We start from the raw sequence: 22,872 nt of genomic DNA, 5'->3' as shown, positions 1-22,872 counted from the left end.
AGTCTCTCCAAACGGACTCTGGTGTGGCAGAGACCGAGCAGCTGATCCCCACGGCCAAAGGGCTCCCGGGAGGCAGATCCAGAAGCCCACGAAAAAGCACCGAAGTCAAGAAAGTTATTATTATTATTATTATTATTAGCCTTTATTTAACCAGGTAAAATCCCATTGAGATCAAAGATCTCTTTTCCAAGGGAGACCTGGCCAAGAGGGCAGCAGCAAGGTTACATTAAAAACAGTAAACAAATACATAAAACATCACATTTACAACATTAAAACTTGCTCACATGACACATGTGCATACAGACAAGGTAGACTGCAATCCTTTCACAGAAGCTTTAAACTCATTCAACGTAACTAGGGTTTGAAGTTTAATGTTCGATTGTAGGTTATTCCAAGCCTTCGGTGCTGAAAACCTAAATGCTTTCTTGCCCAGTTCAGTTCTTACTTTGGGGACGACAAATTGCAGAACATTCATTGAACGAAGATTGTGACTTCCTTGTTTCTTTGTTAAAAGACAAGACAGATAAGATGGAGTGATACCCAGAATGGTTTTGTAGATGAAAACATACCAATGATTGAGGCGTGCCACCCCTTGTCGCACAGCCCCAAAGGTTGCCGAACCAAAAGGCAAAAAAAACAAAAAAACACGTGAAAACAAGAGGGAAACACCAGAAACACAAAAAAAGAATGACTGGTTAAGAAGATCAGCACCTCCAAGTCCGAGTCCATGGTTCTCGTCTGGAAAAGGGTGGATTGCCATCTCCGAGTTGGGGAGGGGACCCTGCCCCATGTGGAGGAGTTTCAAGTACCTCGTAGTCTTGTTCACCAGTGAGGTTAGAGTGGATCGTGATATCGACAGGCGGATCGGTGCGGCGTCTTCAGTAATACGGACGCTCTGTCGGTCCGTTGTGGAAGAAGGAGCTGAGCCGGAAGGCAAAGCTCTCAATTTACCAGTCGATCTACGTTCCCATCCTCACCTATGGTCATGAACTTAGGGTTATGACCGAAAGGACAAGATCACGGGTACAAGCGGCCGAAATGGGTGATGGGGCAGGAGCTCGAAGTAAAGCCGCTGCTCCTCCACATTGAGAGGAGCCAGATGAGGTGGTTTGGGCATCTGCTCAGGATGCCCCCCCGAACGCCTCAGTGGGGAGGTGTTTAGGGCACGTCCGACCCAGGACACGTTTGGAAGACCCAGGACACGTTGGGAAGACTATGTCTCCCGGCTGGCCTGGGAACGCCTAGGGATCCCCCGGCAGCAGCTGGACGAAGTGGCTGCTGTCCTCGCGGTAAATTGTTCTTGATGTTTATAATGTATTACGTTTTCAATTTCATAAGTCCATTTGATATCCATCCATTCATTTTCTACCGCTTGTCCCTTTCTGGGGTCGCGGGGGATCGCTGGAGCTTATCTCAGCTGCATTCGGGCGGAAGGCGGGTCACACCCTGGACAAGTCGCCACCTCATCACAGGGCCAACACAGATAGACAACATTCACACTCACATCAACCTATCCCCAGGTACATGTCTTTGGAGGTGGGAGGAAGCCGGAGTACCCGGAGGGAACCCACGCAGTCACAGGGAGAACATGCAAACTCCACACAGAAAGATCCTGAGCCTGGGATTGAACTCAGGACTAATCAGGACCTCTGTATTGTGAGGCAGATGCACTAACCCCTTTTTTCCACCGTGCTGCCCTCCATTTGATATATTTCTTTATAAATGTTGTGGCCCACGTTGGGCAATAAATGCCACCGTTTGTGAAAATGTGTTGCTGGGGTATTATATAAAAAGGAAACAATGTACAGTAGACATGTATGCACATTACTTATATTGTTGTGGGAAACAGTTGTTATGCACAATTAAAAAAATACCAGTCACATTTTAGAAACAGTATTTGTAATTTCAATTAAATAAGCTCTGCTTCTTCCTACTCCTTTTCGAACATGTTGAATAGAGGAACTGCTTGCATGTTCGAAATAAACTCAAAACTCTCTAAAAGTGTATGGTCACTAATTTCAAAATGCATTGTCTGAAGTTCCTCTTTACAGCCAGGTGGAGACGCTGTTCTGCCAGTTGAGGCTGTTTTCCCCAACAGTGCTTAGTTTATTTGAAGGTAGAGGACCGATTGTAGCTGAGATAGGCTCCAGCGCCCCCCGCGACCCCAAAGGGAATAAGCGGTAGAAAATGGATGGATGGACATTTCAAATAAGCCATACTACATGGCAGACGGTCATGAGCTACGTTATATTGGACAATATTCTTTCAAATACGTTATTTATGCGCTTCCGGTACGACACTTTGACACCATTTGGAGCGTGTTGAGTGTAACACTCGGGTGGCTGATGACGGTACACTACACTTCTCGTATGAAAAAAAAAAAGAAAAATAAACACAGTATTTACTTTTTTTTATTTTTTATTTTTTTATTAAATCAACATAGAAAAAAACACACGATACACTTTCAACTAGTGCATCAACCCAGAAAAAAAAAACCCTCCCTCCCCTATTCACACTCACACACACCCACTCACACAAAAGGGGTTGTTTCTTTCTGCCAACAATATTCTGGTTTCCACAACATGGACAACACTTCTGCAAGGGACACAACACAGTCCCTGAAGCACACTTGATTGTTTGTGCTGCTGGTCCACTAACATTTTCATTTAATTACTATTTTTTCTTTCCCTTTTCTCCCTTATGTAATTATTTTTATATTGTTTACTTTCCTCTTTATCCAAGAAAATATTTATTTATCCTATCTATAAAAAAATAAAAATAAAATAAATAAATAAAAAAAGAAAGAAAGGACCTTATCTTCACCAGACCTGGCTGTAAATGAAATTAGCTTTGTTTAAAGGTTTTTTTTTATTTTTAAAACCAGGTCCAGTCCAGATAATGTCCAAGTCGGGTCCAGCAACACACACCTTCATTCATGTACACTGAGAAAACAAACAAACAAACAAACAAAAAAAAAACCAGAAAATTTTGGAACACAACAGATTGCATATAATCTATGAACAAAATTACATTTTAAAAACAAAAACAAAAAAAGTATTTACAGTCCAGCTTATGTTCAGGTCACTAAAAGTTAGGGAATACAACAACAGATAGCATATAATCTATAAATAATTACACTTTCAACATAAGCCTTTGAGGACTTCCCATCTTTTTTTTATGTTTTTTGGCATCATTATCGTTTTCAACCATGTAACTTTCTAAAGTTAAAAAATACTGAATAAATGTTTTAAAGAAAGTAATACTAAGTGAATATCTGTTTTTGGCCTTAAAAATAAACCTTTTACCGAGTACTATAATTAAATTGATTAAATCATGATTGTCAATGAACTCTCCCAAAATAACAGAAACCACATCAAGCTTCATAAACAAACCAATCCTTTAACACATTTTTTCAACTTCCACCCAAAAAGAAGACACAATATGACAATACCAAAACAAATGCAGGGTGGATTCAGACTCCTGACAACAAAATCGGCAGTCATCTGACTCTGTCATATTCCATAATTTTAACATTTTCCTCGTGGGTAAGAAGTTATAAATAATTTTAATTTGAAAATAACGATTTTGCACATCAATAGTAGTTTTATAGATTAGTTTGAATATGGCATCCCACGGCAACGGGCAGTCAAAAAAGTCCTCCCATTTTCCAAATGTGTTGTATGGGGCACAGTATTTACTTTAAAACACTTGATGCGTGTTCAGAGTATGTAACATGGAAACACTGCACTCCAAAAAAAAGCAAAACAAAACAAAAACCCTGATGGTAACATAACAGGTTTAGTGGAACCATTTGTAAGGAAACGCGACGTATCGGAAGCAATTCAGGGTTGCACAGCTCTGCATTACATGACCTGTGTTCAATAAGTGGCAAGCAAACCTTCGCTTTCACTGTCCTCTTCGTCCTAAAATGACAAATAGTCCACCATGTATGCTGTAATGGTGCACGTTTTCCGTCGTGGGACGTCAACGTTAATTCGTAACACAGCTGCCACCATGAGGTGAGTATTGTTAGAGCCCTTGAGCTTTCTCTTATATTTTTACTGCAACGTAAAGATGAATCACATAACCGATAACACACGTAATAAATTGATTTACGTGGACTTAAACAAGTTGAAAAACCTATTTGGGTGTTACCATTTAGTGGTCAATTGTACGGTATATGTACTGTACAATCTAATACAAGTTTCAATCAATCAATTTAAAACATGTAAAGTCTTATTTTAAGTGATATTAGCCCTCCACCAAACATTTCCACTAAATATAGAATTTTCAAAAAATGTTTTATAACACATGTATATATTTAATTGTATTTGTTTTCGTTTAAAATATATTGTAAATTACACAATATAGAATAATTTAGCTTTATTTTGGCGAGCCGCATGCGGCTCTTTAGCGCCGCCCTAGTGGCTCTATGGAGCTTTTTCAAAAATGTATGAAAAATGGAAAAAGAGGGGGAAAATATATATTTTTTGTTTTATGGTTTCTGTAGGAGGACAAACATGACACAAACCTCCCTAATTGTTATAAAGCACACTGTTTATTTATATCTCATGACACACTATCTGTATGTAATATTGCGGCTCCAGGCAGATGTGTTTTTGGTCCAATATTTTGGGTTGCCGACCACTGGTCTATACCTTTTTAACTCTGCTACTGTCTTGAATGCTGAATTCTAATCAATGGTTTGCTCAACAGCCAGATGAGCATGCGCGCACTGTCTGTGAGCCATCACATGCTGGCCAAGCCGGATAAACCTAAAGACGACCAGGAGGTGAATAATGAGCCCATTAGGTTCTCCACCAGCAAGGCCAGTCCCAGGACTTGGAATGTCAACCGCTCTATGGGGGATCACTATGAGCGGCCATGGTGGAAAGTCCTCCCCCTCAGTGCTGCTGTGGCCATCTTCTTATTGTGGTGTTTCTTGAGAGGGGAGGCGAACATCGATGAACAGCTGGAGCAGGAACTTTACCAGAATTTACCTGGATTGCTCCCAGATGAAGATGAGAAGTAAAGTTATATCTGTGCTTAAAGGTTTTGCCTTGACTAAATGGGTTGTCAATAGTCTTGACTCAATTATCCAACTTTATTTATATAGCCTTTAATCACAAATGTCTCAACGGGCTTTCAAACCCATGTTTTCCTTCTACGTTTTTTTGCAATGTAACATCTGCAGGTTACTTGAAATATGTTTTTGTAATGCAAACAGTTCAGAGTTTAATAAAATGGAACACAATGAGGTAGTGGAAATTTTATTTACAAGAAAGGGCTCCCATGGCATGCACAGGATGAATTACTAGAGCCCCGAGAAAGGCAGGTAAGAGTCTATAGATGGAGAGAAGTGAACAGTAAAGTGAAAGTAAAAACAACAACAACTGAACTACACATGCGGATAATGATGCACAATTTACAAAACAAAACCAGTCAGTCAATCTTACCCCAACCGACCCCCTACACAATAAAAAAGAAAAGCCAAAAAGCTTAAGCGCGCTCCCCCCTGATTCGCCTGGCCAGTTGGATGTCCTTGGGCATGATGGTTACCCTCTTGGCGTGGATGGCGCACAGGTTTGTGTCCTCAAACAGGCCAACCAGGTATGCCTCACTGGCCTCCTGTTATAAAAATTAGTTTGAAAAAAGTTACAACTGGAAACACATTTGACAAGTGAACTGAAGAAAAAAAACAAAAAACAAACCTGCAGGGCACCGATGGCGGCGCTCTGGAATCGCAGATCCGTCTTGAAATCCTGAGCGATTTCCCTGACAAGACGCTGGAATGGAAGCTTCCTGATGAGCAGCTCAGTGGACTTCTGGTAGCGACGGATCTCACGCAGGGCAACAGTACCCGGCCTAAAACAAAATATCACTTCGTCATTAACACAATATGAAAATAAACAAACATCACCTCTTCATTAACTTAATATGAAAATCAAATAGTTCCATTTTTAAGACTGCATACCTGTATCTGTGGGGCTTCTTCACTCCCCCAGTGGATGGCGCGCTTTTTCGGGCCGCCTTTGTGGCCAGCTGCTTCCTGGGCGCCTTTCCTCCGGTGGACTTACGAGCGGTCTGCTTGGTACGGGCCATTATTCACTTGTTCGTCTATTCAAAAAGAAAAGTAACTTAATTTGAGAAGAGAATGATTCAAGCGGGAAACCTGAAATATTTTTTTGGCGCGGGTGCCATCTTTGTTTTCGCTCGCTCAAAAATACCCGCCAAAGCATTAGTCCTTAAACATAAATCGCACTAAAATGTGAACGTTTACATTAGCACCGCATGTGGATGTAAAAGTATTAAGATCAAGTTTAGGTGCACCGGGTTATATGCTGGCTAGTTAATGGTCGTGTAGCAGAAAGCTGACAGTTAGGCGCCGCCACCATTAAACAACAATCGACACACACGTCTTTCTTTGAGCTTGTCGTTAGCTTCAGCGTCTGACTTTAAAGCGAGTTGGAGCCGTTGGAAAATGGCGCCATGAAGCTACAGCGCGAAATACATTCAACGCTTAAAATTCTAATTGTGTCTCCAAACTAACTCAGGTCACATGTTCGAACGTTAAACCTTCAACTAAATAAAGATGGCCGTGGATTAGATACTTATTTTCAGTTATAGCACGCGCTGTCCTTAATAGATGTAGCTAGCTTTAGCCTCCATGCTATGGCGCGCATTGTTGACAATACACACATTCACGACAGATACGATCAAAACTTACACAATTGTAAAGCCGCTAATTAAATACGTTATACTTAAAATACACAATTAATATTACGAAAATCTTGTTCACACGTTACCTTTTAAATTGTTCACTTGAGGAGAAGCGAGTCTTCTTCAACGATGGGTCCAAATAATGAAGAACGCGGCCAAGAGAGTGTATTTATAGCCTGGGTGCAGCGCGTGTAGTCCCGCCTTTGAGCTGTCGTGATTGGTTCAACTGCCACCTTTGCCCAAATGTGATTGGAGGAGAGAAATGACGAACTATACGAGGCGTTTCCTTTCATTTCAAGTCTATTATCTTTCTTTATTAAAATATTTATGGCCAACGTTATGTGTTTTATGGGGTGCTTGTGTCCCTATACGCTGTAACTGTGTTGAAAAAAATACTGACAACAAAACATATAGATAACACATTTTATGTGTATGAGGGTATTTTCCAAAAGACAGTGGAATAAAGTACGATTGAGACGTGACGAGATAGTTGCTAATGGCGGCCATTACGAGGATAGGAGCTATGATGTTTTCATGTTATTTGAACTAGGGCTGCGACTACCGATTCATTTGATCATCGATCATCGATTAATCGATTAATAATCGGATAAAAGAGACAAACTACATTTCTATCCTTTCCAGTATTTTATTGAAAAAAAACCCCCCAGCATACTTATTTTGATTATTGTTGCTCAACTGTTTGTACATGTTGCAGTTTATAAATAAAGGTTTATAAAAAAAAATAATTAAAAAAAAAAAAAAAAAAAATTGCCTCTGCGCATGCGCATAGCATAGATCCAATGAATCGATGACTAAATTAATCGCCAACTATTTACATAATCGATTTTAATCGATAATCGATTAGTTGTTGCAGCCCTAATTTGAACAACTTTTTCTTTGAACAACTGTTACGTTTTCTCTTCCAGACAATTATTGTTTGAAAAGTAGCCAATTGTGGTGGGCTCTCCTATTTCTGGGGCTGAGGTTGCTGAGGTAGTTAAAAAGCTCCTCAGTGGCAAGGCCCCTGGGGTGGATGAGATCCGCCCGGAGTTCCTTAAGGCTCTGGATGCTGTAGGGCTGTCTTGGTTGACAAGACTCTGCAGCATCGCGTGGACATCGGGGGAAGTACCTCTGGATTGGCAGACCGGGGTGGTGGTTCCTCTCTTTAAAAAGGGGAACCGGAGGGTGTGTTCTAACTATCGTGGGATCACACTCCTCAGCCTTCCCGGTAAGGTCTATTCAGGTGTACTGGAGAGGAGGCTACGCCTGATAGTCGAACCTCGGATTCAGGAGGAACAGTGTGGTTTTCGTCCTGGTCGTGGAACTGTGGACCAGCTCTATACTCTCGGCAGGGTCCTTGAGGGTGCATGGGAGTTTGCCCAACCAGTCTACATGTGCTTTGTGGACTTGGAGAAGGCATTCGACCGTGTCCCTCGGGAAGTCCTGTGGGGAGTGCTCAGAGAGTATGGGGTTTCGGACTGTCTGATTGTGGCGGTCCGCTCCCTGTATGATCAGTGTCAGAGCTTGGTTCGCATTGCCGGCAGTATGTCGGACACGTTTCCGGTGAGGGTTGGACTCCGCCAAGGCTGCCCTTTGTCACCGATTCTGTTCATAACTTTTATGGACAGAATTTCTAGGCGCAGTCAAGGCGTTGAGGGGATCCGGTTTGGTGGCTGCAGGATTAGGTCTCTGCTTTTTGCAGATGATTTGGTCCTGATGGCTTCATCTGGCCAGGATCTTCAGCTCTCACTGGATCGGTTTGCAGCTGAGTGTGAAGCGACTGGGATGAGAATCAGCACCTCCAAGTCCGAGTCCATGGTTCTCGCCCGGAAAAGGGTGGAGTGCCATCTCCGGGTTGGGGAGGAGATCTTGCCCCAAGTGGAGGAGTTCAAGTACCTCGGAGTCTTGTTCACGAGTGAGGGAAGAGTGGATGGTGAGATCGACAGGCGGATCGGTGCGGCGTCTTCAGTAATGCGGACGCTGTATCGATCCGTTGTGGTGAAGAAGGAGCTGAGCCGGAAGGCAAAGCTCTCAATTTACCGGTCGATCTACGTTCCCATCCTCACCTATGGTCATGAGCTTTGGGTTATGACCGAAAGGACAAGATCACGGGTACAAGCGGCCGAAATGAGTTTCCTCCGCCGGGTGGCGGGGCTCTCCCTTAGAGATAGGGTGAGAAGCTCTGCCATCCGGGGGGAGCTCAAAGTAAAGCCGCTGCTCCTCCACATCGAGAGGAGCCAGATGAGGTGGTTCGGGCATCTGGTCAGGATGCCACCCGAGCGCCTCTCTAAGGAGGTGTTTAGGGCATGTCCGACCGGTAGGAGGCCACGAGGAAGACCCAGGACACGTTGGGAAGACTATGTCTCCCGGCTGGCCTGGGAACGCCTCGGGATCCCCCGGGAGGAGCTGGACGAAGTGGCTGGGGAGAGGGAAGTCTGGGCTTTCCTGCTTAGGCTGCTGCCCCCGCGACCCGACCTCGGATAAGCGGAAGAAGATGGATGGATGGATGGAAGTAGCCAATTGAGATAAACTAACCAGCTGGCAAAGAATGAACAACTTGCTTGCTTAGTTGTTTGAAATTGGACCCAAATAGGAGAGAGGGTACGAGATAATTGGAAGCGTCATTTTCAGTGTAGGACAAAAATAACTATGACGTTGAATAAATAAAAAATGTTGCGGTCAATAATAATTTATTTATTCGACCTCACGTAGTACCTCGTTTAAAACACGTTATCTCTGTAATTTATCGGCATCATTCTCGTATTCACTGAACAAAATAAATGATTTTATCTGTCAAATCTACTGTAATATTTATAAATATATGTCTGTATGTTCATCATTTTAGGTGTAAAAAGTACGTTTCATCAAATTAATTGGGGGGAAAAAAAATATTCAGTCGGAAAGACTTGTCTTCCGGAAATGCTTCATTACGGACGTTTTATAGAGTGGCACTAGTGGGGGTGATGTGCGGTGTCGACGGAGAAGGAAGGACGACGGGTGACGTGTTAACGAAGGCGGAAGTAAAACAAGGAGTGGTGGCTAACGAGTGAGCGTATCTAAATCTCCTTGGCGGTTGTGCATAAGCTGTATTGTGACTGGATCGAGATGGAAGGGGATAGTGACGGGATTTATGAGGAAAGTATGGACGTGGATAGGACTAGAGGGGAGAGAGGAAAGAAGGGGAGTGGAGGGCATGAAGGAAAATCGAGTGCTAAAAGAGTACACGAAGAAGATGAAGAAGTAGAAAAGAGGAAAAAGACCATGGAAGATAATTACAGGATCATATATACATTTAAATCAGGTCAAGACATGAATGATATAAGTTTGATGACACTGGTTAAGGGGTTAAAGAAGGACATTGGAGAGGTGGAGATAGCGAAGGTGCTCAGGGACGGACGACTTTTGATCAAATGCAAAAATGGAGAGCAAAAGAACAAAGCAATGCGGTTGCAAAAACTGTGCAATAAGATAATAAAGGAAAAAATGGAAGTGGGGGAACGAAAGGGGGCAAGAGGAGTAGTGACAGGAATCCCAAGGGGTGAAAATTTAGAAGAATTGAAAAGACAAATAAAAGGGGGTACTGTCAAGATGATGACAAGAATGATGGCATTTAGAAATGGAGAAAAGACGGAGAGCGAATCTGTATTAGTACAGTTTGTCGAGGAAGTTCTACCGCAAAGAATTATGATTGGGTTTTTAAGCTTTTACGTTAGAGCTTACGTCCCACCCCCAGTACGCTGTTTCAAGTGCCAACGCTATGGGCACATAGCCAGTGTGTGCCATGCTAAGTTGAGATGTGGAAGGTGTGGAGGAGAGCATGAATACGGACAATGTGGAGACAATATACTGGTCAAGTGTTGTAACTGTGGCGGGAATCACACAGCAGCGTATGGAGGATGTGTCATTAGGAAACAGGCAACAGAAGTTCAGCAAATCAGAGTAGAAAGAAATATTACATACGCAGAGGCAGTTAAAGTAAGAAATAAAGAAAGTGCAGAACAAGATAGAAGTGAGAATAGATCAGAACAAGACACATGTGACAATAGTACAAGTAATAAAAAACAAGAGGCAGCAAATACAGGACTTTCCATGGACAAGCTAGTTGTGTTCCTGGCATATGTAATAAACTGCACAGAACAGGCAAGAAATAAAACTGAGAAGATCAAAATAATTGTCAAAGCAGCAGCAAAGTTCTTAAATTTAAAAGAACTATCTTGGGAACAGGTACAAGGTGAACTACAGAGAGTAGACGAGACCGAGTCATGTTACCACAATCCAACGCCATGTTAATTGTTCAGTGGAATGCCAGAAGCTTAATAGCAAACGGACAGGAACTAAAGGGTTATATTAATAATATGAAAAATAAACCACATATACTATGTATTCAAGAAACCTGGCTGAAGCCAAAATTGAGCTTTATAATAAAAGGATACATAACAATACGTAAAGATAGGAATGATGGGCAAGGAGGAGGATGTGCCATATTTATTAAAGAAGACATGCAATATACAATATTAAAAGAAAAACAAGAACTAGAAATAGTAGGGGTAGAAGTATGGAATAATAAAGAAAGATACAAAGTGCTAAACTTCTATAATCCGTGCAAGAAATTACAAAATCATCAACTAGAAACAATAGTCGAGCACTGGAGTGGCAATATCATTTGGTGTGGTGACTTTAATGCACATAGCACAATGTGGGGTGAAAGGGATGACTGGAATGGGGAAACATTGGAAGCATTTTTGGAGGAAAAAGAACTGGTGTGTGTGAATGATGGGTCGGGAACAAGGTTAGATGTAGTTACGGGTAAAGAAACAGCAATAGATTTAACAATAGTGTCACAAGGGTTAGCAGGAAAGGTAGAGTGGGAAGTAAATAAAGACAGCACTATAGGAAGTGATCACTACCCAATATTCATTCACATAAACATAAATCAAAGGACAGAAAGCACTAAAATAGAAGGAAGATGGAAGTATAATCACGGTGACTGGGGACAATATAGGGAAAGTACCGACATGACATTAAAGGAAGTGGATATAAATCAAGATATTGAACAACTGAATACAGATATTACAAAGTGCATAATGGAAGCAGCCAAAAAGAGTATACCAAGGAGTAGTATAGGGAAAAGAAGGAAGATAGTGCCGTGGTGGACACAAGCGTGCACAGACGCAATAAAAGAACGGAATAGAGCATTTAGAATATTGAGAAGAACAAATAATTTCCAAGATATGATCCAATATAAAAGGCACCAAGCTAAAGTAAGGTACGTTATTAAAAAGACAAGAAAACACTACTGGAGAAAGTTTTGTGAATCATTAAATAGAACTACTCCTTTAGGCCAAGTGTGGGGAATGATCAAGAAAATGTCAGGGATCAGAAATGAACATAAAAATCATGTGATGAAAGATGGGACACGGTGTGTGGTAGAAAATAAAGAAAAAGCAGAACTTTTAGCAAAAACATTTGTTAAAGTGCACAGTAATGATAATTTGAGAAATGTAGAAATACAAAAGAGAGAAGAAACAATTAGTTTAAATATTGGGGAAATGATGGAAGACAACGATAATAGGGTAACCAACACTATAGATATGAAATTTTCTTTGAATGAAATGGTTCGAATATTGAAAAAGGTTAAAAATACAACACCAGGAAAAGACCAGGTGAGTTATCAGATGATCAAGAATTTAAGTAGTATTGGCAAAGAAGTGGTCTTGGAATTATATAATAGGATATATGAAGAAGGAAAATTACCAGCGGAATGGAAAGAAGCTGTAATAATTCCAATATGCAAACCAGGGAAAGATCCAGAAGAGGCAGGTAATTATAGGCCGATAGCATTGACCTCAAATTTGGGCAAAGTAATGGAAAAAATGATTAATGAAAGACTAGTATATTATTTAGAGTCAAAAGAAATAATAAAAAACTACCAAAGTGGATTTCGCAAAGCAAGAAACACAAACGACCCAGCAGTGCAGCTGGAAGAGGAAATTAGAAAGGGACAAATAAATAAAGAAAGTATAATTGCAGTATTTTTTGATATAGAGAAAGCTTATGATATGTTGTGGAAACAGGGGTTGCTGATAAAACTAAATAAAATTGGGATTAGAGGGAAAATGTATAGATGGATAAAAGACTTCTTAACAAGTAGAAAAATATTAGTAAAAATAGAGAATGAATACAGCAGAGTATATGAAGTGGAAAATGGGACCCCGCAAGGAAGTATAATAAGTCCAGTATTATTTTCAATAATGATAAATGAAGTTTTTAGTGAAGTAGAAGGGTTAGTGGATGTGGCACTGTTTGCTGATGATGGTGTGATGTGGAAGAGAGGTAGAAATACTAATCATATAGAAAAGAAGATTCAAAAAGCGGTAAATAATGTTGAAGAATGGGGAACGGCTTGGGGTTTAAGATTCTCTGTTGGAAAGACAAAAGTCATAAATTTTACAAAGAGGAAAGTACAAAACAAGCTCCAAATTAAACTCTATGGAGAAAATATAGAAGAGGTACAAGTATTTAAATATTTGGGTATATGGTTTGATAAAAATATTAACTGGTCAACCCACATCAGCAAAATAGTGGAGAAAAGTAAAAAGGTGTTAAATATAATGAGGGCTTTGAGGGGTAAAGATTGGGGGGCTGATAGGCAGACATTGAAAGCAATATATATGACTTTAATTCGATCTGTTATTGATTATGGATGCATTATTTATCAATCTGCTTCAAAAACATTACTTGGGAAAATAGACAGGATCCAATCACAGGCTTTAAGGTTATGTTGTGGAGCTACAAAATCAACCCCAGTTACAGCATTACAAGTAGAGATGAATGAAAAACCTTTAGATATGAGGAGAGATCAATTGTCAGCAGTTTATTGGGCAAACTTAAAAGGATCCAAGCAAGGACATCCAACCCATCAAGTGTTATTAAACTGCCAAGAAAAAGAGAAGAAAAAAATGAATAGTTTCGGGTGGATAATAGGAGACATATGTAATAAAGCTCAAATTGATAATATTAAAGTTAGCCCTACAGTACCAATCCCTGCAATACCACCGTGGATGTATGAAAACCCAAATGTAAACATGCAATTACTAAAGAATAGAAATTTAAATAGTTACCAGATAGAACAATGGATTGAGAAAACGTTTTTAGACAACATCATGGTGTACACAGATGCATCAAAAACTATAAATAATAAGGTAGGAGCAGCAGCTGTTATCCCACAAGGAAACATAGTATTAAATAAAAGAATTAGTGATAAGTTATCGGTTTTTACGGGAGAATTGGTAGCAATTTATATGGCAATTCATTGGATAGAAGAAAATAAAGCAAGAAAAGCAGTCGTGTGCTCAGACTCCAGTAGTGCATTGATGAGCATAAAAAACATAGCATCAGAAACAAGACAAGATTTAGTTTATGAAATAGTTCAGGCAAATTACAGAATAAATAAAGCGGGAGGTGTGGTAACATTTCTTTGGGTTCCTGCTCATGTAGGAGTTGAGGGGAACGAATTAGCGGATAAGTACGCAAAACAAGCAACTACTAAAACAGAAGTAAACATGGAGATTAAGCACAGTAAAGAGGAAGTGAAGAACATAATTAAGATGGAACACAATAAAAAGTGGCAGGATAATTGGAATAAGGAAACAACAGGTAGAGAATATTACAAAGTCCAGAGGAGAGTAGGTGTAATGAGAGGAGGCAATAGAAATAGGAAGGAAGAAGACATTATTACTAGAATGAGATTAGGACATACATATCTAAATAGTTCATTAAAATTGATAGGGAAACATACTACAGGACTGTGTGATTCTTGCCAACAGCTAGAAAGTGTAGGACATGTTTTAATACATTGTAGGAAATATAATAGAGAAAGGGAAATACTGGAAAGTAAGTTAGCGAAAGAGAATATTAGGTTAGCAGTGGAAGATATATTAGGAATGCACTCAGAACACATAGGTTATAAAGCAATATGCACATATTTAAAAAATACTGGGTTAAATAAAAGAATATAGAGTAGGGATCCACCTCGATCCACACTCCATTACAGTAGGTGGCGGTAATGCACACCACAAGGTTGCTTGCCAACCGCCATAAAAACAAAAGAAGAAGAAGAAGAAGTGGCACTAGTGGTATCTAAATGGCATGCATCGGAAATGTTTACAAATAAATGGTTTCAAAGGAAACACGTGTATGTAAAGTAGTTTATTCGGTTGTAACAGCCGAGCTTTATTTGAGTTAGGAAACCACTAACTAGTACGGACTAACTATACAATATGAGCGAGGAACGTCTGATGTTCCGAGGTAAACAATACAACAAACGTAACTGCATGAATTGCTATTTTTAATAACACATTTGTTTATTCGTACGTATTTGTGTTTTGATAGACTGGATTTGCGTTTTCTCGCAGATATTGAAGAAAAGCCAAACAACGAAGCTGCCAAGTCACTCTGGACTCCCAGCAACAATAACTTCAGATTTGATTTTTTCCCTAAGGACTTGCAGACCCAACAAGAAGCATCATCAGAGAGTCTATTGCCCAATACAGGACTGAAGATCACAATGAACTCCCCAATCCCTGATGCAACTATAGATAACGTGGCAGCAGAGACTTCATTCCCTAAGAATGAAAATGGCATTACTGTGCCGGAGGATAGCAGCTCCCCGCTTGCACAGCCTGCACAATCAAAAGCAAAGAAAAAGAAGAAACGTGGAAAGAAAATGTCCACGGTGAATGCAGAGGCACCCGCAGAGACAAGTGCAATTGAAGCGAGTCAAGCAGGCAAAAACACAGAGATGGTCAGTGTTTATTTATTTATTTATTAAATCTTGCTGGGTTAAAATGAGTTCAATCAATCAATCAATCTTTATTTATATAGCCCTAAATCACAAGTGTCTCAAAGGGCTGCACAAGCCACAACGACATCCTCGGTACAAAGCCCACATACGGGCAAGGAAAAACTCACCCCAGTGGGACGTCGATGTGAATGACTATGAGAAACCTTGGAGAGGACCGCATATGTGGGTAACCCCCCCCCTCTAGGGGAGACCGAAAGCAATGGATGTCGAGTGGGTCTGACATAATATTGTGAGAGTCCAGTCCATAGTGGATCCAACATAATAGTAAGAGTCCAGTCCATAGTGGGGCCAGCAGGACACCATCCCGAGCGGAGACGGGTCAGCAGCGCAGAGATGTTCCCAGCCGATGCACAGGCGAGCGGTCCACCCCGGGTCCCGACTCTGGACAGCCAGCACTTCATCCATGGCCACCGGACCTGTGCCCCCCCCCCCTCAAGGAAAAGGGGAGCAGAGGAGAAAAGAAAAGAAACGGCAGATCAACTGGTCTAACAGGGGGGCTATTTAAAGGCTAGAGTATACAAATGAGTTTTAAGATGGGACTTAAATGCTTCTACTGAGGTAGCATCTCTAATTGTTACCGGGAGGGCATTCCATAGTACTGGAGCCCGAATAGAAAACGCTCTATAGCCCGCAGACTTTTTTTGGGCTCTGGGAATCACTAATAAGCCGGAGTTCTTTGAACGCAGATTTCTTGCCGGGACATATGGTACAATGCAATCGACAAGATAGGACGGAGCTAGACCGTGTAGTATTTTATACGTAAGTAGTAAAACCTTAAAGTCACTTCTTAAGTGCACAGGAAGCCAGTGCAGGTGAGCCAGTATAGGCGTAATATGATCAAACTTTCTTGTTCTTGTCAAAAGTCTAGCAGCCGCATTTTGTACCAACTGTAATTTTTTAATGCTAGACATAGGGAGACCCGAAAATAATACGTTACAGTAGTCGAGACGAGACGTAACGAACGCATGAATAATGATCTTAGCGTCGCTAGTGGATAAAATAGAACGAATTTTAGCGATATTACGGAGATGAAAGAAGGCCGTTTTAGTAACACTCTTAATGTGTGATTCAAACGAGAGAGTTGGGTGGAAGATAATACCCAGATTCTTTACTGATTCGCCTTGTGTAATTGTTTGGTTGTCAAATGTTAAGGTGGTATTATTAAATAAATGTCGGTGTTTAGCAGGACCGATAATCAGCATTTCCGTTTTCTTGGCGTTGAGTTGCAAGAAGTTAGCGGACATCCATTGTTTAATTTCATTAAGACACGCCTCCAGCTGACTACAATCCGGCGTGTTGGTCAGCTTTAGGGGCATGTAGAGTTGGGTGTCATCAGCATAGCAATGAAAGCTAACACCGTATTAGCGTATGATGTCGCCTAGCGGCAGCATGTAAATACTAAAGAGTGCAGGGCCAAGAACCGAACCCTGAGGAACTCCGCACGTTACCTTAACATAGTCCGAGGTCACATTATTATGGGAGACGCATTGCATCCTGTCAGTAAGATAAGAGTTAAACCACGACAAAGCTAAGTCTGACATACCAATACGTGTTTTGATACGCTCTAATAAAATATTATGATCGACGGTATCGAAAGCAGCGCTAAGATCAAGAAGCAGCAACATAGATGACGCATCAGAATCCATCGTTAGCAGTAGATCATTAGTCATTTTTGCGAGGGCTGTCTCCGTAGAGTGATTTGCCCTGTTGACTTGATTTGTTTTCTAGAGTGCTGAAGAAGAGTTTAAAAGACAGCTGGACTGGTGCGTTGAGCAGTTACAACTGGGATTGAAGTCGCAGAAAGCTACTATGAAGCAGAGTTAGTTCCCTTTCTGCATCGCACACGATGTGTCACATATTTATTTACACAGCACTTTCTGTTTATTTTCCCTGCAAGGGGAGGATGCATCTCATGCCCTTAAGACGTTACGCAGCTCCAAAGCTCCCCTGGTCAAGAAGAGGCAAGTGATGAGGGCCATGGCGGGAGATTACAGGAAGAAAATGGAAGACGAACAGAGCAAGCAGTTCAAACTTATCCAAAGTGGTGAGTAATTCTGGTGTTCTTTGTGAAAATGTGGGGCATCACTTGACCTGTTTGTCTGATTTATTTGTATTTTTCAGAACTTGCATCCGCTCAACTCAAAGTAAAGTCTGAGTCGCCCAAAAAATCGGTTTTCCATCGGAGAGCTGAAGGCAAACAGGAGGAAAACCGGCAGCAAAGTGAGGGTCAGGAGTCAGAAAATTCCTTCGCGTTTACCGCATCAAAGGAGGCGTTTCGCTTCAATTTTCTCTAATTTCAGCTTTTAGGACAAGCTTTCGAGCAGGTTTGAGGTTGGAAACAATCGTCATTGTCCTATTAATAATGCTTTACTCTTTCTTTTTAGTAAATAAATTGCATCTTGTTGGAGAATTACAAGTTGTGCAAAAATTACTGCAACATGAGACTTTAAGTAGAAATCTCAAATTAAGTTCACCTGCTACGGATATAGCACACTTTTTCTTCATTCTACAATTTCACCCAAAAGCAGAATATATCTACATTTTTGTGAAGAAATATAAACAACAATAAGCAATTAAACAAACTGTTTACTCCTAAAGCGATACCGTTGTGCCTTGTTTTTCATACTTCGACTTAGACATTAGACTTAGACCAATTTTAATGATTCACAAGGGAAATTGTTCCACACAGTAGCTCAGTTACAAAGGATGTAGTGGATAATGCTGGTATAAAGTAGACAAAAAATGTACCGCAGTAGCAATATAAATATAACATATATGTAATATTTACATATTATATATACAGTATATGATATATACTGATATATTATATTATATTGTTATATAATATATACAGTATAACAAATACCATGTACAATATTACAGTATATGTAACAGCTGCAGCATAAAATAGAGAGTAGATCCAGTAGAAAATAGACATTATAAACAAAGAGAGGTAGCTAACATAGAAGAGGTCAGGTAATAGACATATCATCTATTGCTGTATGGCAAGATACGACTCAGTTATAGGCCAAAACGGTCACGTAAAAAATTTCTGTTTCCATACACCGTCGACCACGCCACCTTAATCACTCGTCTTGAGAACTGTGTGGGCATTAAGGGCGCCGCCCTCAACTGGTTCCGGTCGTACCTAACCGACAGGAGTTTTTGTGTAAAAGTAGACAGTTTTATGTCGTCCACAGCTCCTTTACCACATGGGGTCCCCCAGGGCTCAATCCTTGCCCCAATTTTATTTGCGCTTTACCTTCTCCCCCTTGGTTCTATTTTTAGGAAGTACAGTATTGCATTTCATTTTTATGCCGATGATTGCCAGATTTATTTTCCCATGGCACAAAATAACACGGTTCAAAGTCTTATTGACTGCCTGCACGACATCAAAGTCTGGCTTTCAGCTAACTTCCTGAGCCTAAATGAAGACAAAACAGAAGTTATGTTGTTCGGTCCAAGTCGCTCTCCCTCCCCCAACGTTGACCTCGGCACTCTGACCCCGTATCTCAGCGACTCTGTCACAAACCTGGGGGTAAAGTTTGACTCAGATTTTAAATTCGAAAAACAAATCAGCAGCATCGTTCAAAAAAGCTTTTATCAATTACGCCAAATAGCGAAAGTGAAACCGCTTCTATCAAGACATGATCTTGAGAAATTAATCCACGCTTTTATCTCGACTCGTCTTGATTACTGTAATGCCCTGTATGTTGGCATTAGCCAGGCCTCCCTCGCCCGCCTGCAGCTCGTGCAGAACTCTGCTGCTCGTCTGCTAACACAGACCCGCAGACGTGAGCACATCACCCCTATTTTAGCGTCCCTTCACTGGCTCCCTGTGCGTTACCGAATACATTTTAAACTCCTTTTATTTGTTTTTAAATGTCTAAACAACCTCGCGCCAACCTATCTCTCCGACCTCCTTCAGCCTTACTGCCCCACCCGATCCTTAAGATCAGCCGATCAGCTGCTGTTGACGGTCCCTGACACAAGGCTGAAGCTTAGAGGTGACAGAGCTTTCGCCGTTGCTGCTCCCAAGCTCTGGAACGACCTACCCCTGAGTGTTAGACAAGCCTCCTCTCTTCCTGTTTTTAAATCTCTCTTAAAAACATACTTTTATTCCATGGCTTTTAACACTGAGTGATATCCATCCTGCAATGGCGCCCCATAATACACCTGCTGTGATCCTGTTTTTATGTTTTTATTAATTCTATTTTAATTATTTATTTTTTATCGTGTTCTGGTTGTGTTGTGTTTGCTCGGTACTCGTTTTATCTTTTAACCTGTTCATTGTACAGCACTTTGGCTACCCCTGTGGTAAATTTTAAATGTGCTTTATAAATAAAGTTGATTTGATTTGATTTGATTTGACTGTCTCAGTTTTTAGTACGACTGAAGACACATGTGGTGACTCTGTCTACGTGCCTTTTTTTGGAGTATGGCTGCAAAAGAACCCCCAATAGAGCCAAATAAAGTTGTAGCATACAGTAATAGTCCAATTAAAGTCAACGAGAGCTGAACACAACACACCTGTATGGGCCAGCCAAACAAGACTAATATGGCGCCTACTGGCTTGAATACTGATGTTAAATGTCTATTCATCCATTAATTCGTAGTTTATGTACATTTTTCATTGCTTGTGGCATCTAAACCTATTACTTATTTCATAAAAAGTGTTTTGTGTTTACATTTTACGGTGTCTGGAACGGATGAATTGGATTTACATTGTTTTCTGTGGATACATTTGTTTCGTTTTTTTAGATCTTTTAACCGATTAATAACGGAAAATTGAGGCATTTGCTTGTATACCATGAATTGATAAACGTGGACCCCGACTTAAACAAGTTGAAAAACGTATTCGGGTGTTACCATTTAGTGGTCAATTGTACAGAATATGTACTGTACTGTGCAATCAACTAAGTCTCAATCAATCAATCAAAATTATTCCGACACGTGACTTTTTCCCGGAAGTGAAAACAGTGGTGGTCAACCAAGCTAAGATGGCTGTTGTACAGCAAGCAGCGTGCCAACAATCGCAGTACAAAAGAGGCTTAAATCTTCCTGCAAAAAGCAGATACGAGCAAAAAATGTTAACTACGCAATGAAATAGATATTCATACTTTATCAAAAAAAGATCTATAATCAAGGATTATAGAAATATCGAACTATTGTGCTCCAGACGTCATTCTACACGACAAAACAGATGAAAACTCGGAAGAGCATGGAGGTCTGCGACTTCTTTATGTGTGGCTGTGTCAAGGAAAATGGTATCAAGACTCTGCCGGATAAATATGCATCGTATTATCTCAGATAAAGTTGCATATCATGTTTTAACTCCGCGTCTAAATAAGCAATGTTTGTTGCTGCGCACGTGCCGTTTACGAGGAGCGTGTTTTTCCTGTCTTTATCAAAATATAACTGGTTTATGTGCATTTGTAATTGCTGCCTTTGGTAAAAGTTGAACTCTTTTAGGTTTTGCTCACACTTGCTTTCTTTTACTTAGACTCGCCGAGTTGATGCTTTTCGAAACACTGAGTTTAAGAAATACAAATCATATCAAGATAATACTTAAATGGGAAATAAATGTTAACCTACTCAGTGGCCTCAGTGGTAGGTTGAGAGTTCAAACCCCGGCCGAGTCATACCAAAGACTATAAAAATGGGACCCATGACCTCCCTGCCTGGCACTCGGCATCAAGGCCCGCCACGTCGTTTAATTAAAGTTAAAGTACCAATGATTGTGCTTGGCACTCAGCATCAAGGGTTGGAATTGGGGGTTAAATCACTAAAAATGATTCCTGGGCGCGGCCACTGCTGCTGCTCACTGCTCCCCTCACCTCCCAGGGGGTGATCAAGGGTGATGGGTCAAATGCAGAGAATAATTTCGCCACATCTAGTGTGTGTGTGAGACAATCATTGGTACTTTAAAAGTATATCAAACCAACCTTTACTGAATTGATCACTGCAAACTCATGCTCCTTTGAGCTGGAGTGTGAGCTGCATGTTTTTCTCCTCGTTTTGTAAAATTTTGCACTCTTCCTCCCTTTTTAATGACCTCTCGAGGAATTCTGAATATACGTTGATCCTTTTCGCGATGTGTACGATTCATACAGCCAAAAACAAATCAAGTATAGGGTATGTTTTCTTCGAGAGAGGCTTAATGGCGCCTAGTACCCATTGTGAACAGCGCTAGTTTGACCACCACGGATATACAGGTAAAAGCCAGTAAATTAGAATATTTTGAAAAACTTGATTTATTTCAGTAATTGCATTCAAAAGGTGTAACTTGTACATTATATTTATTCATTGCACACAGACTGATGCATTCAAATGTTTATTTCATTTAATTTTGATGATTTGAAGTGGCAACAAATGAAAATCCAAAATTCCGCGTGTCACAAAATTAGAATATTACTTAAGGCTAATACAAAAAAGGGATTTTTAGAAATGTTGGCCAACTGAAAAGTATGAAAATGAAAAATATGAGCATGTACAATACTCAATACTTGGTTGGAGCTCCTTTTGCCTCAATTACTGCGTTAATGCGGCGTGGCATGGAGTCGATGAGTTTCTGGCACTGCTCAGGTGTTATGAGAGCCCAGGTTGCTCTGATAGTGGCCTTCAACTCTTCTGCGTTTTTGGGTCTGGCATTCTGCATCTTCCTTTTCACAATACCCCACAGATTTTCTATGGGGCTAAGGTCAGGGGAGTTGGCGGGCCAATTTAGAACAGAAATACCATGGTCCGTAAACCAGGCACGGGTAGATTTTGCGCTGTGTGCAGGCGCCAAGTCCTGTTGGAACTTGAAATCTCCATCTCCATAGAGCAGGTCAGCAGCAGGAAGCATGAAGTGCTCTAAAACTTGCTGGTAGACGGCTGCGTTGACCCTGGATCTCAGGAAACAGAGTGGACCGACACCAGCAGATGACATGGCACCCCAAACCATCACCCAACCATGCAAATTTTGCATTTCCTTTGGAAATCGAGGTCCCAGAGTCTGGAGGAAGACAGGAGAGGCACAGGATCCACGTTGCCTGAAGTCTAGTGTAAAGTTTCCACCATCAGTGATGGTTTGGGGTGCCATGTCATCTGCTGGTGTCGGTCCACTCTGTTTCCTGAGATCCAGGGTCAACGCAGCCGTCTACCAGCAAGTTTTAGAGCACTTCATGCTTCCTGCTGCTGACCTGCTCTATGGAGATGGAGATTTCAAGTTCCAACAGGACTTGGCGCCTGCACACAGCGCAAAATCTACCCGTGCCTGGTTTACGGACCATGGTATTTCTGTTCTA

General features: G+C 41.0%; 3 protein-coding genes across 3 annotated transcripts; 2 read left to right on the top strand and 1 right to left on the bottom strand.

Annotated features, from left to right (window-relative positions):
• The first annotated feature begins 3,835 nt into the window (after positions 1 to 3,835).
• uqcc4 (ubiquinol-cytochrome c reductase complex assembly factor 4) lies at positions 3,836 to 5,489 on the top strand. The gene is made up of 2 exons (XM_061967596.2): positions 3,836 to 4,019; positions 4,717 to 5,489. Exons 1-2 carry the CDS (start codon positions 3,946 to 3,948, stop codon positions 5,030 to 5,032), a joined length of 390 nt encoding a protein of 129 aa, XP_061823580.1. The 5' UTR covers positions 3,836 to 3,945; the 3' UTR covers positions 5,033 to 5,489.
• On the bottom strand, positions 5,255 to 6,932 carry h3f3d (H3 histone, family 3D). The gene is made up of 4 exons (XM_061967595.1): positions 6,807 to 6,932; positions 5,975 to 6,117; positions 5,712 to 5,865; positions 5,255 to 5,628 (listed from the first exon to the last, which is right to left on the bottom strand). The coding sequence occupies exons 2-4, from the start codon at positions 6,100 to 6,102 to the stop codon at positions 5,500 to 5,502; spliced, it is 411 nt and encodes a 136-aa protein (XP_061823579.1). The 5' UTR covers positions 6,103 to 6,117; positions 6,807 to 6,932; the 3' UTR covers positions 5,255 to 5,499.
• A 7,916-nt stretch (positions 6,933 to 14,848) lies between these two features.
• lg11h8orf33 (linkage group 11 C8orf33 homolog) lies at positions 14,849 to 18,184 on the top strand. The gene is made up of 5 exons (XM_061967598.1): positions 14,849 to 15,027; positions 15,135 to 15,523; positions 17,312 to 17,402; positions 17,481 to 17,627; positions 17,705 to 18,184. Exons 1-5 carry the CDS (start codon positions 15,000 to 15,002, stop codon positions 17,875 to 17,877), a joined length of 828 nt encoding a protein of 275 aa, XP_061823582.1. The 5' UTR covers positions 14,849 to 14,999; the 3' UTR covers positions 17,878 to 18,184.
• The last annotated feature ends 4,688 nt before the right edge of the window (positions 18,185 to 22,872 follow it).

The sequence above is a fragment of the Nerophis lumbriciformis genome, linkage group LG11 (genome assembly GCF_033978685.3).
Source record: "Nerophis lumbriciformis linkage group LG11, RoL_Nlum_v2.1, whole genome shotgun sequence".
Classification (NCBI taxonomy): Eukaryota; Metazoa; Chordata; class Actinopteri; order Syngnathiformes; family Syngnathidae; genus Nerophis; species Nerophis lumbriciformis.
This window is presented reverse-complemented; position numbering and strand designations above follow the sequence as displayed.

What these genes read in the sequence shown, in the direction of transcription:
- uqcc4 (XM_061967596.2), top strand. Translation starts at nt 3,946, where the DNA reads ATGTATGCTGTAATGGTGCACGTTTTCCGTCGTGGGACGTCAACGTTA. An exon ending in AACACAGCTGCCACCATGAG is followed by an intron (nt 4,020 to 4,716) that starts GTGAGTATTGTT and finishes TTTGCTCAACAG; the next exon opens with CCAGATGAGCATGCGCGCAC.
- h3f3d (XM_061967595.1), bottom strand. Translation starts at nt 6,102, where the DNA reads ATGGCCCGTACCAAGCAGACCGCTCGTAAGTCCACCGGAGGAAAGGCG. An exon ending in AAGAAGCCCCACAGATACAG is followed by an intron (nt 5,866 to 5,974) that starts GTATGCAGTCTT and finishes ATTTTGTTTTAG; the next exon opens with GCCGGGTACTGTTGCCCTGC. An exon ending in CCGCCATCGGTGCCCTGCAG is followed by an intron (nt 5,629 to 5,711) that starts GTTTGTTTTTTG and finishes TTTTTATAACAG; the next exon opens with GAGGCCAGTGAGGCATACCT.
- lg11h8orf33 (XM_061967598.1), top strand. Translation starts at nt 15,000, where the DNA reads ATGAGCGAGGAACGTCTGATGTTCCGAG. An exon ending in GGAACGTCTGATGTTCCGAG is followed by an intron (nt 15,028 to 15,134) that starts GTAAACAATACA and finishes GTTTTCTCGCAG; the next exon opens with ATATTGAAGAAAAGCCAAAC. An exon ending in CAGGCAAAAACACAGAGATG is followed by an intron (nt 15,524 to 17,311) that starts GTCAGTGTTTAT and finishes TTTGTTTTCTAG; the next exon opens with AGTGCTGAAGAAGAGTTTAA.